Raw genomic sequence first — 13330 nt, 5'->3', positions numbered from 1 at the left:
GCTGAATTACCAACAATTGTATTAAAAATACATAAATATGCAGTTCTATTATTTGCCAGAAGGTGGCGCACCTAAACGCGCCCAATTTAAAATTTAAGTTTTAAATACAAATAAGACTTTATTTTTGCTAATATTTTTTTGCTTAATTACTTAAATGAATTGAAATTATTTTAATGTCATCGTATGGCTTATCGGTTTTGGGATTTGCCTTGGCATTGCATATATTGAGCACCACTTCCATGCCACGAAACACACGACCAAAAACTGTATGCTTATTGTCCAGCCAAGGCTTAAGAAATATTAAAAAAATATATATTAGATTAGGTAAACTTATATATATATATAAATTTATTTATATATATATATATATGATTACTTACTGTAGGCAGCACAGTTATGAAGAATTGACTGCCATTTGTATTTGGGCCTGCATTCGCCATACTAACAGTGTATGGACGATCGTGCTTTAAGCTCTGAACAAATTCATCCTTGAAATCGTGTCCCCAAATGGATTTTCCACCCGTACCCGTACCTGTGGGATCTCCAGTTTGAACCATAAAACCTTTGATCACACGATGAAAAATATGTCCATTGTAGTAGCTATATTAAGACAGAAAATTAAAAAAGGCTTCAGCTTTTTTTTAGATAAGTTAAAAAGAACTTGCCCATTTTTTGCATGTACACAAAAATTCTCCACCGTTTTTGGCACCTCCTTGAAGAACAATTTCATATGTATATCGCCTTTAGTGGTATGCAATACTACATTCTCATAGATGCGTTGTATAACTAAAAAACCATTTACAAAATTTATAATGTATAAAGAAAGATCATATATATGTATGTATAAACACCTTCGTCTAAAGAATGTTAGCGTGTAAAGGACAATACACAATTTGTTAGTATTTATTAAAATTAAAATTAATTAAATCTAAGCATTTACCTTGAGCTTCTGGCACGGCAATGATGTCTTCCTTCGAAGGCTTCTCGTTGAATATGTCACGATCGACATCTTGTAAATCAGAAGGCAGACGTCTGCTATACAAATAAAAGCGATTCTTTCTACAAACAAAAATATTTTAAATATGTTTTAGCCTCGTCTACAATTAAGTATTCCTACTTGTATGCTGTACAAAACGCCGTTGGATCATTGAGCAAATTTTGTAACGCTGGATTTTCGCTGGCCTCCTGTTCAAGTGTAATTGCTGCCTTTTGCCGCTTGATTCGACCTTGAAAGAGAGCTACTTGCAAAGGCCGTATATTGTCCGTTTTACCCAAAATTGTGACACAACGATTTGTGGCAACATTGATCACTTTAATACCCAACATTGTAGGATAGAGCAGAAAATGTCCCGTGCTATCAAAGAGTATATTCAAAGTCGTATTCTGTGCAGTTTTCTCTAAGTCACGTTCCGCAGCCATTCTGCAAGGGACAAGGGTTTAGCTTAAAATTGAATCATGAAAAAAGTGACAACGTGCCTTCGGCCAAATTCCATATTGGGCAACGCATGTGGCGTCTGTTGCATTTGTGTGTATGTGGTTAAAGCCTCATCAAAGACCCGCAAAAGTTTCCCCGTATTAAATTGAAAGACACGAACTTTTCGATCCGTAGAAATGGCAGCAAAACGTTTACCATCCGGCGAAGCTGCCAAACCAGTTACTTGCGTCTTGTTCTTGGCAAACTCGAAGAGGCCTGCAAAATGAGTGCAATTTAATAACTGTATAATATAATATTTATATAATTAGTTTATTAAATTGTTACTTGTGTCCAATTTCGAGTCAAAGCTAACCAAACGTTGAGGAAACTTGTAATCATGCCGAGAGTTCTGCCAATACTCCAATATGCCATTACGATCCACAGAGATGACCGTTTCCATTGCCAAATTGAAGCACATGGCAACAACTGGAGCTGAATGCAATTTATCCAAGGTGCGCAAAGCTTCACCTCCGCTCTGACCATCATAAATGTGGATGCAGTTGCTTTCCGAATCGGTGCTAAATAAAAAATATATGGGTTATTACTTACAAGCATTTAGGTAGTCAGCTTACATGGCCAATCCTTGCACTGCATCTCCTGGAGAGTTAATCCACTCGCTGCATAGCGGCGTATAACCCAACCTAATTATATTGATCATATCAAAATTAATTACATCGAAGACCTTTGCTGTTTGATCGACAGCCGCCGAACAAAGTAAAGTACCGCTGCTATTGGCAGTTAGCGTTTTAATCGGCACCAAGTGACTTCGAAAATGCTTAACAAAATCAATGCCCAAATCCATTTTCTTCCAAAATTTAATGTGTCCATCCAAGCTGGCGGTGATCACAAATTCAGTTTTGGTGCTCACCAAATGTGTAATCACATCTCGATGCATATAGCTGCGCTCATAGCTTTCTGCATTTGGCAAATTCTCCAAATATATATGTTCATAGGGCAATACTATTATATAAGAACATAAACTTAATTTACATAAAGTTAATGTTGAATTTTAATTTGTTTACCTTTCTTTTTTTTGGCCGGCACCGCGATGCTTTGTTCGGATGGCATCGGTCCAATCCAGGCATCATCCTCGCCTTCTTCGTCTGCTTCCTGGGTAGCCTCTCGCTCTGCTTCTGGAGCATCTTCCGTTGCGCTACGTTTTAGGTTTTCTTTTTCATTTTCCGCGCTCATTTTCTATCAATTGCGTACGTATAAACAAACCCAAACAAACAAAACGTGCAGCTCATTAGTCGGAACATCTAAATGTTATCGAACCTATTCGATATATCGAAACCAAGCGTATACAAAAATCAGCTGTCCGTCTTTAATGGGAATGTCAAATTTGCGCTGTCGCAATTCACACAAATTGAAAACATAACAAGCCACAGATTTAAACAAAACTAAAATCTGTATATATACACAAATTGTAAATAAAGTATGCAGAAGACCAGCATAGAGGTTAAGACGCATGTCGTCCCGATTGCGTCGAAGCCAACAAGGGACGTGGACGATGGTGGCGGTGGCGGCGGCGGCAGCGGCGGAAGTGTTAATCGTATCATTGTAAACGCAGCGCTCGCTGCGACTGAGACACGCATACGAATCAATAAATGGCGCGTACGCGAAGGGCAAAATGTTTCGGCGGCACAAATCCTGTTTTTATACCAACAACTCGGTGATGATGGCAAGCCCATTAAAAAGGACGATACGATGTTTTTCAAATACAAATCAAATCGTGCTGGAGTGGTCAAAAAGCGGCTTCGCAAAGAAGGCGAAATAGTGATAAAAGGGTGAGTTTTCCCCCCTTCTCCTATCAAAATCTTCTTCTTACGTGCATGAAGGCGGGCGACAGTGGGTGGAATGCACTGATTGCACCATACATCACAATGGCAATACACATGCGCGTATACATAAAATGTAAACTTGTTTATTTGCTTGATATGTTTTTAGAGATGCGCTTTTGGAGTTATCCGAATGCATACACACAACCGTTATTAAGGATATGTGCGCAGACTGCGGCGCAGACTTAAGGCAGAACGATAATGTAAGTATCTTACAAGAAATACAAATATTTACATGGAGGAATAGTAAATTTAAGTAATAATTGTTAATAAATATATATACATTTTATAGGGTCAAACATCTGAGGCCTCGGTACCTATGGTGCACACCATGCCCGATTTGAAAGTAACCCAGAAACTAGCCCAAAAGCTTGGGCATGATGACACACGACGCCTGCTCACCGATCGGAAGCTGGTGCTTCTAGTGGATCTCGATCAAACAGTCATACACACAACTAACGACTCAGTGCCGGATAATATAAAGGGCATCTATCACTTTCAATTGTACGGTCCACAATCGCCGTGGTATCACACGCGTCTTCGACCGGGCACAGCGGACTTCCTGGAGAGGATGTCACAGCTATATGAGTTGCACATTTGCACATTTGGTGCACGTAACTATGCGCATATGATAGCCCAACTGCTTGATCCCGATGGAAAATTCTTCTCCCATCGTATCTTGTCGCGTGATGAGTGCTTCAATGCTACAAGCAAAACAGATAATCTAAAGTAATGTAATTTCGCTATATTTATCTTACTTTTCTTAATCCGGTTGTCTTTTATTTCGTAGAGCACTGTTTCCCAATGGCGATTCCATGGTATGCATTATAGATGATCGTGAGGATGTTTGGAATATGGCATCCAATTTGATACAAGTTAAACCCTACCATTTCTTTCAACATACGGGCGATATAAATGCGCCGCCTGGCTTATCCAAGCACGAGCTAGATGGCGAGGGCGTCGACTTTAAGGGTACGCAGCTTTAACAGCAGTAATAAACTTAACTTAAAACTTTATCTTATTTCTAGAAATTGATAAAATTGCTGAAAAGAAAACTGAAGCGCAAAATAAGGCGACGGATAAAGAGTCGGAATTAGAAGCGGAAGATTCGAAAGACAAGGGTGACAACACAGTGTCCAGCACAAGCAAGGATGAGGAGGGCAATGAGGAGTCCTCAGTAGACATATTCGAGTTGGGAAGCGAGACAAAAGATGCGATAGAAACTAAAGACACCTGTGTAAATAAAAGCTGTGAAAAATTGAATGGCAAACCTACTACGACGGTCGAAGAACCTCTGAATGTAGATGACAACTCATCCGGCTTGCCAGAAACAGAAGCTCAGAGCAGTGGCAAACAAGGTAGCGATAGTGATGAAATTGTTGTTATTGATGAAGTGCCCATGGAGAGCTCAAAAACTGAAAAGCTGCCGCCCAAGAAAGAAGATGACGAAAGCATTGCATCATCAACAAGCGGTGATGATAAGCAAGTGTCGGAAGCTGACGATGAGGCAGCTAAAGTTAATACAGATGAGGTGGCCACAACATCGCAGATGAAAATTTCAAATGATGGCCAGAAACAAATTGAAATTGAAGATCCCGATGATTATTTACTGTATTTGGAGGTCATATTAAGGAATATACATAAGCGGTTTTATGCGATATATGATGAGACAACAGAGATACCCGATCTGAAGATCATTGTACCGAAAATTCGTTGTGAGGTGCTACGTGGTCAAAATCTAGTCTTTTCCGGGTTAGTGCCGACCCAGATGAAGCTGGAGCAATCGCGTGCTTATTTTATAGCTAAAAGCTTAGGAGCCGAGGTCCAGTCAAACATTAACAAGGACATAACGCATCTGGTGGCCGTCAATGCAGGAACTTATAAAGTGAATGCGGCCAAGAAAGAGGCGAACATCAAGGTAGTCAATGCCAATTGGTTGTGGGCCTGTGCCGAACGCTGGGAGCATGTTGATGAGCGTCTCTTTCCGCTCGATCGCAAGGTACGGAACAAAGGACGACAACCGCCGGCTCATTGCCACAGTCCCGAACACGTAGTGAATTACAGTGAGAGATCCGAGATATCGCCGTCGAGCAGCATGCAACAGGAACAAGGCGGCAATTTCCGTGAAACACTTAATCCGCTGTTGGTGTTCACCAATGCGGACATCGAGTCCATGAACAAAGACTACGAGACATTCTTCGAGTCGGACTCCTCCAGCGACGAGGGCCCTGTAAACTTTGGTAAGTAGCTAGGAACTAAATTAAAACTTAATTTTCGCTTATTATATGAGATTTGTTTTTAATAGAAAATCCGCCCATGGACAAAAAGTTGCTGAAGCGTAAGCGCGAGGATGAAAGTTCAAACCGTGCCCATGATTTCTTTACGCGCACCGAGGATGTGATGATGGGTGCGGCGAGCGGAGTTGCTGATTTCGATAAGAATTCCTCCAACGACGAGCATGAAGACGAGGAAAAGGAGGAAGAAGATGATGACGAAATGCCAAGTGCTAAATTTCGACGTGGTATGCATAACATATTCTCTAATTATAAATTATATATTAATCAGTTAATTTGCAGGCGAAGAGCTGCCATCAGATTTAGAAATGGGCTCCGATTCAAATAGCGAAAACAATCAGGAGGATGATGGTGACGATGGTGAATGGAATATGATGGGCGCTGCATTGGAGCGTGAGTTTCTGGGACTAGAAGATTAGCTATATCAATGCGAGCTGGACATGGAACAGAAAACGAAATGCAATGCACTCGAAATCAAAAGTCGAGTGCAGCAAATAGCACTTGGAAGACTTGGAAGTAGCTGGCGATAACAATGTTCAATGCACTTTTGACATTTCAAATGTACCTACTCTTCAAAAAAAAAAAAACTAAACAAAACAAAAAAAAACTAAACAAATAACGTAATTAAATTAATCTTGGCTTTGGTTTACTTAGGAACCGCCAAGCAAAGCAATAATCAGCGAATTACAATATTTAGAGAGAGAGAGAACGAAATTTTAAGGAGATTCTACATAAGAAACAGATTTGCGTACTGTATGTATTAGTAGTTAATATGTTTCTACGTTTAAATACACACACATTTAATTATAATTATTCACACACACATATATATAATCAAGTATATGTATGAAGCGCTGATTTAAATTGTAAAATCGAAATAATATCTCATTGTAAGTAATTGCAACAAAAATGTAAATGTTTTAAAAATAAATTCCGTTGAAACGGATTTAGTAAATAGAGTTTAATTTAATAACAAATCGTATGTATGCATACATGCATGTGTGTGTGTGAGTGAGTGTGTGTAATACAGCATAAACAAATATTTGATTGTACATAAGTTCATAATATCGTTTTGTTTATTCACACAAAATAAATAAATGTACATATCTCACCCACATTTATAAAACTATGTTTTATTAATGGAGCGTTGCTCTTTGAAGCGGCTAATTCGCTTTTTGGGCGTATGTGCATCTATAAATTTGCCTTTGGGCAATGGCTCGGGCGTCATCGTTGGCTCCTTCTCAACCAGATCCTGCATGACCTTCTGATAGGCACTCATGTCCCGCAGATCATCATCGATGGTTCTTTCCCTTTTTCCCTTTCGATTCTTATTCTTTTTGGATTTGTTGCTGTTTGTTGGCTCTGGAATTTGTTTGGGCTGCTCAGTTGCAGCACGCACTTCACGTTCCACAGCCGACTTGTTGCGCAATATAGATTTCGTTTCCATGTCGCCTGATGTGACTTCCGTAATGGCGGACTCTGCCAATGGCTTGTTGAACTGGAAATTAAAAACGTTTAAGTAAAGTTAATAAATTAATCCAGCTACTCACCTGCTTGCGTGGATCATCATAGGCAGCTGCACGCTCCTCCTCCTTGATGATAGGCACCTTTAGCTCCTCCTCGCCCTCATAGCCGTTGACATAAATTGGAAAGGAGTTCTTTTCCTGCTGTCTTTTATAGAGGTCATACAATTGGGCCGGGTTGCCTGGCGTTGAAATATTATCAGATTCATTTACAGCAGCTGGGAGCGCTTCGGAATGATGAAAGCTTATATGTAGGGTATTAATTCTGCCCGTAGTTGACTCTAGTATCTGATTTACCAAATCAAAATCTCGAACACTTTGATTCTCTTGCACAAACTCCAAGTTCTCTTCGACTTTTTGCATAATTTGTGAATTTGAAAGTTTTGCAGAGTCAATTTTTGGTTCCACTGATCGCACTGGCTGCACTAAAGCAGCATCTAGTTTAATAACTTCTCGTTGCTGTCGTTGTTTGTCATTGTTTAACAAATCAGCAACAGGATCTTTCTTTTTGAAAATCAGTTGTTCATCGACTTTCGCAAAGGAGATGCGTCGCTTTTTATTGTCGAGCGTGGAAACGGATTCATCCGAAAGTTCATCTGTGCTCGCTGTTTCCGTTTGCTCGAACAGCATTTCCTGCAAATCATCTTCCAGGCAGACAACAACATTCATTAAGTGTGTTAATTCATCACTGATAAAGGAGACTCTCTGTATTTTGCGCATTTTAGCTTTAATAATTTCTAATTGCGAATGTAAAAACTCTTCTCGCTCCTCATTGGGCAACAGCTGCATTTCTTGTCTTATTAATTTCACTTCTTCCAGCTGATCATCATTATCATTATCATCATCTTCCTCTTCTTCTTCTGAAGTGTTTTTGGTTCCACTCAAACGTTGCTTTGCAGGCGTTACCTGCATTTGGCCACTCATTAGATTGCGTACCATTTCATTCGTGCTTTGCATATTTTGTTCAATTTCTTCATCGACATTTTCTGCTTCATTGGCCTCTTGAGCTTCCAGCTTGGCCAGCATGTCAAATATCTCCGTATCCGTCTTAGTTGTTGCATTGTCTTTATCACAGTCAGTTTTATCAATTTCTGGATCTTTTGGAAGTAATTCCCTGAGCGTTTGTTCATTGAAATTATCTGGATCTATGCCCAGTTCCTCTAGAAGTTCACGTTCCTCTAGCTTTTGGAATACATCATTGTGCGCATCTGCAACTGTCTTCTGCTGTTCGCGTTGGGCGCGTTCCTCTAGCTTTTCCTTGCGCACGCGCTCTTTGTGTTCCTTGAGCCAATTGTTGTGCTCTGTTTCATTGTATTCCTCCACTATTTCAATTTCATCAGAGTTTGGCACAGCACCTTCCAGTACAGGTGTTTCCAAATTGTTGCTGCAAAACATATATATTAGAATATTAAACAATTAGCAAATATATACTGCTTTTACTGCCACAGATCCGCCTCCACTTGAAGTTTCTTCAGATGCTCGTTGGCCACGCTTAATCGATACTGACATATCTCCTGCGCCTTGTGGGCTGAGCAAGCGGAAAAGTAGCCTTGGTAGTGACCGACGAGCAGTTCATTTGTATGTATCAATTCACCCGGCATCAAAGCCTTTTTCCCAATTGGCACCATAACCTCGACGGAAAGATTTTTGGCGAACATACTCAAGTTCTGAATGGCAATTTCATTGTCGGCTTTGTAGGCTTGCCAACGTTCCGTTTCATATGCATTCTTATCGAGTGCCTGAAAAATATTATGTACATGGTATTGTCGAAAATATTTAAATTATCTTTGTTACTTGTCTTAGCACATCCTCCCGCCGTTCCATCGTTGTTTATGCCCGAAACTTATCGATAATTCGCTAGTTTAACTAATACCGATAGCATATAAATTTCTAGCAAATACAGTGTGACCGTACTTTTATAATACTAACTTGCGAAATTAAATATTTCAAATATTTGGCGGTATCTTTAGAGCTTTGATTACCTGACCCAATTTAGTTTCCAAGAGATAAGAGAAAACGTTGCCACTGTTCCAGAGCTTTAACTAAAACAAATATGTTTAAGATATAGTCCAATAAAATAGAATCAATAAAGAAATCAGACCAGATAAGATATGGCCAACAAATATACTAATTGACTTTTTCATATTTATTTTATTTATTTGAACGAAGTATTAATTACCAATTAGAAATAATCAATAGAAACAAATGGAATCGCAATTTGATTGTTTTGCACTTTATTCAGTTGTTTTAATTTACTTTATACAAGCTCACTCTGTTAAAAATTAAAAAAAACGCACACCGCACACTTTTCGAATAGGGCGCAGTTGGATGTGTACTACAAAAATCATGAAACGTTTTCAACGTTACATTCAACGGCATAATTTTACACATTTATATATAGTTAAGATAAGTTCACATAAGAGTTTTTCTGTATATGTGTGTACATTGGCATTGATTCAAAATTTTTTTCTTTCTAGTCTTGTATGCGCACGTGTTTCAAAATCAAAATATTAATTACATACATACAAAATATACATAGCTAAAGCTTTTCTTTTGTCTCCAATTCTTCGTTGTTATTGTTGTTGCTGCTAACGTGGCTGCTGAAACCATATGGATCTAGCTTTTATTTACGTTGTGCATTCTTAGCTCCCGCTTTTAGCAAATCATTCGAACCATTATCCATTATAGGGAAATTCTTTGTCAGTTCATGCGCTTTTTGATGACTGGCGAAATCGTTGGGCAAAACGATTTGTTTGCAATTGCTGCATACTTCCAACTCAGGCAATAATTTACTCTGGGTGGCCGTCATGCTGTTCACATATTGTTTGTGCACCAAATACAATTCCTAAAATAAACAAAAAAAACGGATCCGTATTAATAGCAGAGATTCGATTTCATTGTTGTAAAAACTGTTTAAAAACCTGCTGTTTGCCAATATCGGGCAGCATTACTAAGAGCTCCGGATAGAGGCTTTGAAACTTATCCATCATGGCGTATTGGCAATGCTCGTAGTAGGCTCGAGCTGAACAGGTGCCATCACGAAAGCTGGACGAGAGCAAGCGGAATTCATTAAAGGCCTCGGGTGTTTTCAGTACCTCACGCAGTTGGTCCACTAAGTTCTGAAAACAACGATAATTTACTACAAGCATATACATCGAATTTAGGTTCTGCTTACCTGATTACGATTTGCTGTATCGGGTGGATCAATATAGCTATTAGCACTAGGCACAATACTATAATTTTCGCCCAAAGAAGTGGTAAAAGTCAAATTGTTGGCTAGCTTGGCAACCGAGTTGACAGTTACATTTGACATAAAGCCGGGTGGTGGCTTAATGGGTTGTGCGCCAAGTCCAGGTGGTGCACGCAATGTCCCTGATAAATTGCCATTTGAATTTAGCAGCTGCTGCTGCTGCTTATCGCTGTTATTGTTATTATTATTATTATTGTTAGTTGTATTGTTGTTCTTTTCCTTTTGCTTATTGTTCACTTTTGGTTGACTCTCTTGATTGTTCTTTTTCTCTTTGGGCTTCTTTTCCTTCTTGTTGTTCTCAGGCTGTTGTTTCGACTCCTGTTTGTTAATGTTGTTTGCCTTATTGTTATTCAAACTGGTCGTGCTGCCACCTTTTGGCGTTGGTAATATGGGCGCTGGCGCTACTTTGCTCTTGCGATTATCCAAATCCTTTTGCTTCTTGTCTGACATTGGCTTGGTCCAGTTAAGAGAGCTTGTTGACCCACTACTGAGCTTAGATGTTGTTGCCACTTTGATGCTGGTTGGCGCGAGAGTTGGAAACTCGGCTGCAGTTAGTTTAGGAGCACTTTTCTTAAGCGCCTCTTGTCGTGCTTTAGCCTCTAGTTCTTCTTTTTGTACCATTTGTATCTTTTGATAGGTGCTCGGATGTGCTACGGAAACATAGTCGTCGACCAGAGTACGATGCTTTGCAGCCACATTGTTCATGGGCATGACTGAGCCGCTGGGCAACATATCTTCTTCCAGATTACGTGCCATCTTTTTGCCCTTACCCATGGGCAAGGCGGGAAAGTCCATTTCAGGTGCTGTTGACTTCTTGCCACTAACATTGGATGCAGGTCGATTTGAGACATGCAACAGCATTCCATTAGCGGGTGCATTGGCACGCACTACAGTTCCACCAGCACCAGTGGCAGTGCCTGCGTTAGAAGACTTCTTGAAGTTTGCTGCAGCAGGTTGAGCTGAAGCTCGTGCACTAGCATAGCTGGTATTATAAACATTCGATATGCTTCCCCCAGCGGCCCCTCCCAGAGCTGGAAAGTTTTCTTTTGTCCGCGCCAAGCCCGAGGTACCGCTCAAATTGCGCATCGATGGTGGCGGCGCTCTCACCAGAGAGACATTCGGTCCCGGCGTAATGCCGGCAAGCATAGGAAACTCTTCTTCGTTCCCAGCATCAATGGTTACAGGATGGTTCCGCTGTGCACTACTCGACGGCAACTCATCCAAATAGTCCAGATGCTCCTCGTTGCTATAAAAATATATACGTAATTATTGATGTTTATTTACAAGTGAAAGTGGAATAATTGGAGCATACGCACCGCGATCTCATATTTGTAATGCCTTGTTCATTGGGGCCGCGACCACGGTTACGTGGTCCTAGTGTAATCTCCAGCTGTAAGGTACGCGTCTGCTTGGCCTGTTGCTTGTTCAGAGTTTTGCCATGCACACTCGCTACGTGAGCTTTATATTCAATCTCATTACGAAAGGCGCCCGTGAACTCCTCTGTGGCGCATTTTCCTTCCTCGCAAAGAAAATGTTCCTTACGAAAATGATCAGCCAGATCAGCATAAACGCTGCATTAGACAAGGTAATGTGTGTGTATTAGAATTACGCGCAGATATTAATAGGTAACATGTTTACGTACTTGTAGAAATCGTTGCAGCCATCGGCATCGCAGAAATGACAAAAGTAATGATATCTTCGCAAATGCCTGAAAAGCTCATCTCGGTCCACGTAACGTTCGTTGCAATATTCGCACAAAGGATGGCCACGATGCGATGTATTATCCGGATCTCCTTTGGTATTGTGTGTCGTCAACTCAGACTGCGTATAGCAACGTCTCTCGAACGTAAAAATCTTCAAATTCTTCACGCACAAATCGCAGAAATACATATGATGCTCGCGTAGCACATGATTACGTAGAGCCTCAAAGGTGCGATACGGTTGCACATTACACCTATTTAATGACATTTTAAAGATAAATTTATACAGTAATTGTGACTAATAAACTTACTGCGAGCATGGGTGATCTAGAAGCTTATAGAATTTCTGCTGTATATCCGCAGTGCAGAAACCAATGCGATATTTTTTGCTATAGAAATCGGAGCGATTGCTAGCTTCAAGTTCGCGATAAGGCAGCTTTTCCAACGTAAACAGAACCTAATTAGAAAAAGTGTTATATAGTGAAGTCATTCATAGTATATAGACATTTCTATGGATGCATTACCTTGTTCAGCACATGTCGACAGATGGGACATTCGTTTTGCTGGCAAAGGACTCTCATACGCGTGGAGCATTCATAGCAAACGGGATGATCGCAGTCGCCAATCGAATAGATTTCAACATTCTTAAAGCAAACGACACACGCGTTATCATCATTTCCAGACTGATTGTTAAGAGATTCCGTTTTCGATTCGCTTGACTTGACATTAGTTGTTTGTCCAACAGCTGGCCGACGATGCGGCTTATAGGAGCCTCTCGATCTTGAATTTTGCATGGCAATAATTTGGGGGGATAATTCTACTTGTTGCCAAACGAACGAAAGAAAAAACACCTGCAGCAAGTATATTTTTTCTATCACTGTAAAGTGTGTGTATTTGAGAATATGATTTTAGTAATTTTCTTGCGTTTAAAACTTCTGCTTAAAGGACTTTAAGCATCTAACTGTCGTCTGGGGTTCCAAGAATTATTATTCCACAAATTGATGCGACGATTTACAATTTCTCTAAATTTTTGTCAGCGTGGAGTACGATACAACTAGTATTATTCGATTCGGTTGCCAACATAATCGATTCTTTTTTGTGTGGTATTTATATGGTCAGTTTATGGCGAAATACAAAGAATACTGTTGGTACAAAAAATTAAAATAAAAAATATGAAGCAGAATTAAAAATGTGTTGTTTAGATGTAATTTTTCCAAAAATATATGTGTGACATATTGTACAGAGTCTTTA

General features: G+C 39.9%; 4 protein-coding genes across 5 annotated transcripts; 1 reads left to right on the top strand and 3 right to left on the bottom strand.

Annotated features, from left to right (window-relative positions):
* Positions 1–122: 122 nt before the first annotated feature.
* Positions 123–2677, bottom strand: LOC111604083 (peptidylprolyl isomerase domain and WD repeat-containing protein 1). Of its 2 annotated transcripts, none has more exons than XM_023321968.2 (9): positions 2497–2677; positions 2047–2434; positions 1760–1992; positions 1477–1690; positions 1118–1420; positions 941–1059; positions 666–786; positions 381–600; positions 123–289 (listed from the first exon to the last, which is right to left on the bottom strand). In XM_023321968.2, exons 1-9 carry the CDS (start codon positions 2663–2665, stop codon positions 143–145), a joined length of 1914 nt encoding a protein of 637 aa, XP_023177736.2. In that variant the 5' UTR covers positions 2666–2677; the 3' UTR covers positions 123–142. The 2 variants fall into 2 exon arrangements, with proteins under 2 accessions (XP_023177736.2, XP_030081392.1); XM_030225532.1 differs by lacking the exon at positions 2497–2677 and adding an exon at positions 852–857 and having other exon boundaries at positions 2047–2430.
* Positions 2678–2844: 167 nt separating this feature from the next.
* LOC111604081 (RNA polymerase II subunit A C-terminal domain phosphatase) lies at positions 2845–6208 on the top strand. The gene is made up of 7 exons (XM_023321965.2): positions 2845–3261; positions 3422–3515; positions 3605–4041; positions 4103–4284; positions 4341–5552; positions 5618–5833; positions 5889–6208. Exons 1-7 carry the CDS (start codon positions 2912–2914, stop codon positions 6023–6025), a joined length of 2628 nt encoding a protein of 875 aa, XP_023177733.2. The 5' UTR covers positions 2845–2911; the 3' UTR covers positions 6026–6208.
* Positions 6209–6298: 90 nt separating this feature from the next.
* LOC111604082 (unconventional prefoldin RPB5 interactor-like protein) lies at positions 6299–9002 on the bottom strand. Its single transcript, XM_023321966.2, has 4 exons — positions 8924–9002; positions 8570–8868; positions 7157–8513; positions 6299–7104 (listed from the first exon to the last, which is right to left on the bottom strand). Exons 1-4 carry the CDS (start codon positions 8951–8953, stop codon positions 6733–6735), a joined length of 2058 nt encoding a protein of 685 aa, XP_023177734.1. The 5' UTR covers positions 8954–9002; the 3' UTR covers positions 6299–6732.
* A 490-nt stretch (positions 9003–9492) lies between these two features.
* On the bottom strand, positions 9493–13314 carry LOC111604112 (E3 ubiquitin-protein ligase ZNF598). Its single transcript, XM_023322019.2, has 7 exons — positions 12604–13314; positions 12391–12536; positions 12022–12333; positions 11696–11950; positions 10305–11625; positions 10051–10248; positions 9493–9974 (listed from the first exon to the last, which is right to left on the bottom strand). Exons 1-7 carry the CDS (start codon positions 12871–12873, stop codon positions 9753–9755), a joined length of 2724 nt encoding a protein of 907 aa, XP_023177787.2. The 5' UTR covers positions 12874–13314; the 3' UTR covers positions 9493–9752.
* Between the last annotated feature and the right edge of the window lie 16 nt (positions 13315–13330).

This window comes from Drosophila hydei, unplaced genomic scaffold, assembly GCF_003285905.1.
Source record: "Drosophila hydei strain 15085-1641.00,03,60 unplaced genomic scaffold, DhydRS2 tig00008134-arrow-pilon, whole genome shotgun sequence".
NCBI lineage: Eukaryota > Metazoa > Arthropoda > Insecta > Diptera > Drosophilidae > Drosophila > Drosophila hydei.
Note: the sequence above shows the minus strand (reverse complement) of the source record. Positions and strands in the feature narration are given on the sequence as shown.

Bases quoted from the DNA above. Each gene is read 5' to 3' on its own strand.
- LOC111604081 (XM_023321965.2), top strand. From the start codon at position 2,912: ATGCAGAAGACCAGCATAGAGGTTAAGACGCATGTCGTCCCGATTGCG. The intron at 3,516-3,604 runs GTAAGTATCTTA...TACATTTTATAG, and splicing joins ACTTAAGGCAGAACGATAAT to GGTCAAACATCTGAGGCCTC. The intron at 4,285-4,340 runs GTACGCAGCTTT...TCTTATTTCTAG, and splicing joins CGAGGGCGTCGACTTTAAGG to AAATTGATAAAATTGCTGAA.
- LOC111604112 (XM_023322019.2), bottom strand. From the start codon at position 12,873: ATGCAAAATTCAAGATCGAGAGGCTCCTATAAGCCGCATCGTCGGCCA. The intron at 12,537-12,603 runs GTAATGCATCCA...TTTTCTAATTAG, and splicing joins GTCGACATGTGCTGAACAAG to GTTCTGTTTACGTTGGAAAA. The intron at 9,975-10,050 runs GTTTTTAAACAG...TGTTTATTTTAG, and splicing joins CCGATATTGGCAAACAGCAG to GAATTGTATTTGGTGCACAA.
- LOC111604083 (XM_023321968.2), bottom strand. From the start codon at position 2,665: ATGAGCGCGGAAAATGAAAAAGAAAACCTAAAACGTAGCGCAACGGAA. The intron at 1,060-1,117 runs GTAGGAATACTT...TTTTGTTTGTAG, and splicing joins GCGTTTTGTACAGCATACAA to AAAGAATCGCTTTTATTTGT. The intron at 290-380 runs GTAAGTAATCAT...ATATTTCTTAAG, and splicing joins TCATAACTGTGCTGCCTACA to CCTTGGCTGGACAATAAGCA.
- LOC111604082 (XM_023321966.2), bottom strand. From the start codon at position 8,953: ATGGAACGGCGGGAGGATGTGCTAAGACAA. The intron at 8,869-8,923 runs GTAACAAAGATA...AATATTTTTCAG, and splicing joins GGGAGGATGTGCTAAGACAA to GCACTCGATAAGAATGCATA. The intron at 7,105-7,156 runs GTGAGTAGCTGG...TTTAATTTCCAG, and splicing joins ATGATGATCCACGCAAGCAG to TTCAACAAGCCATTGGCAGA.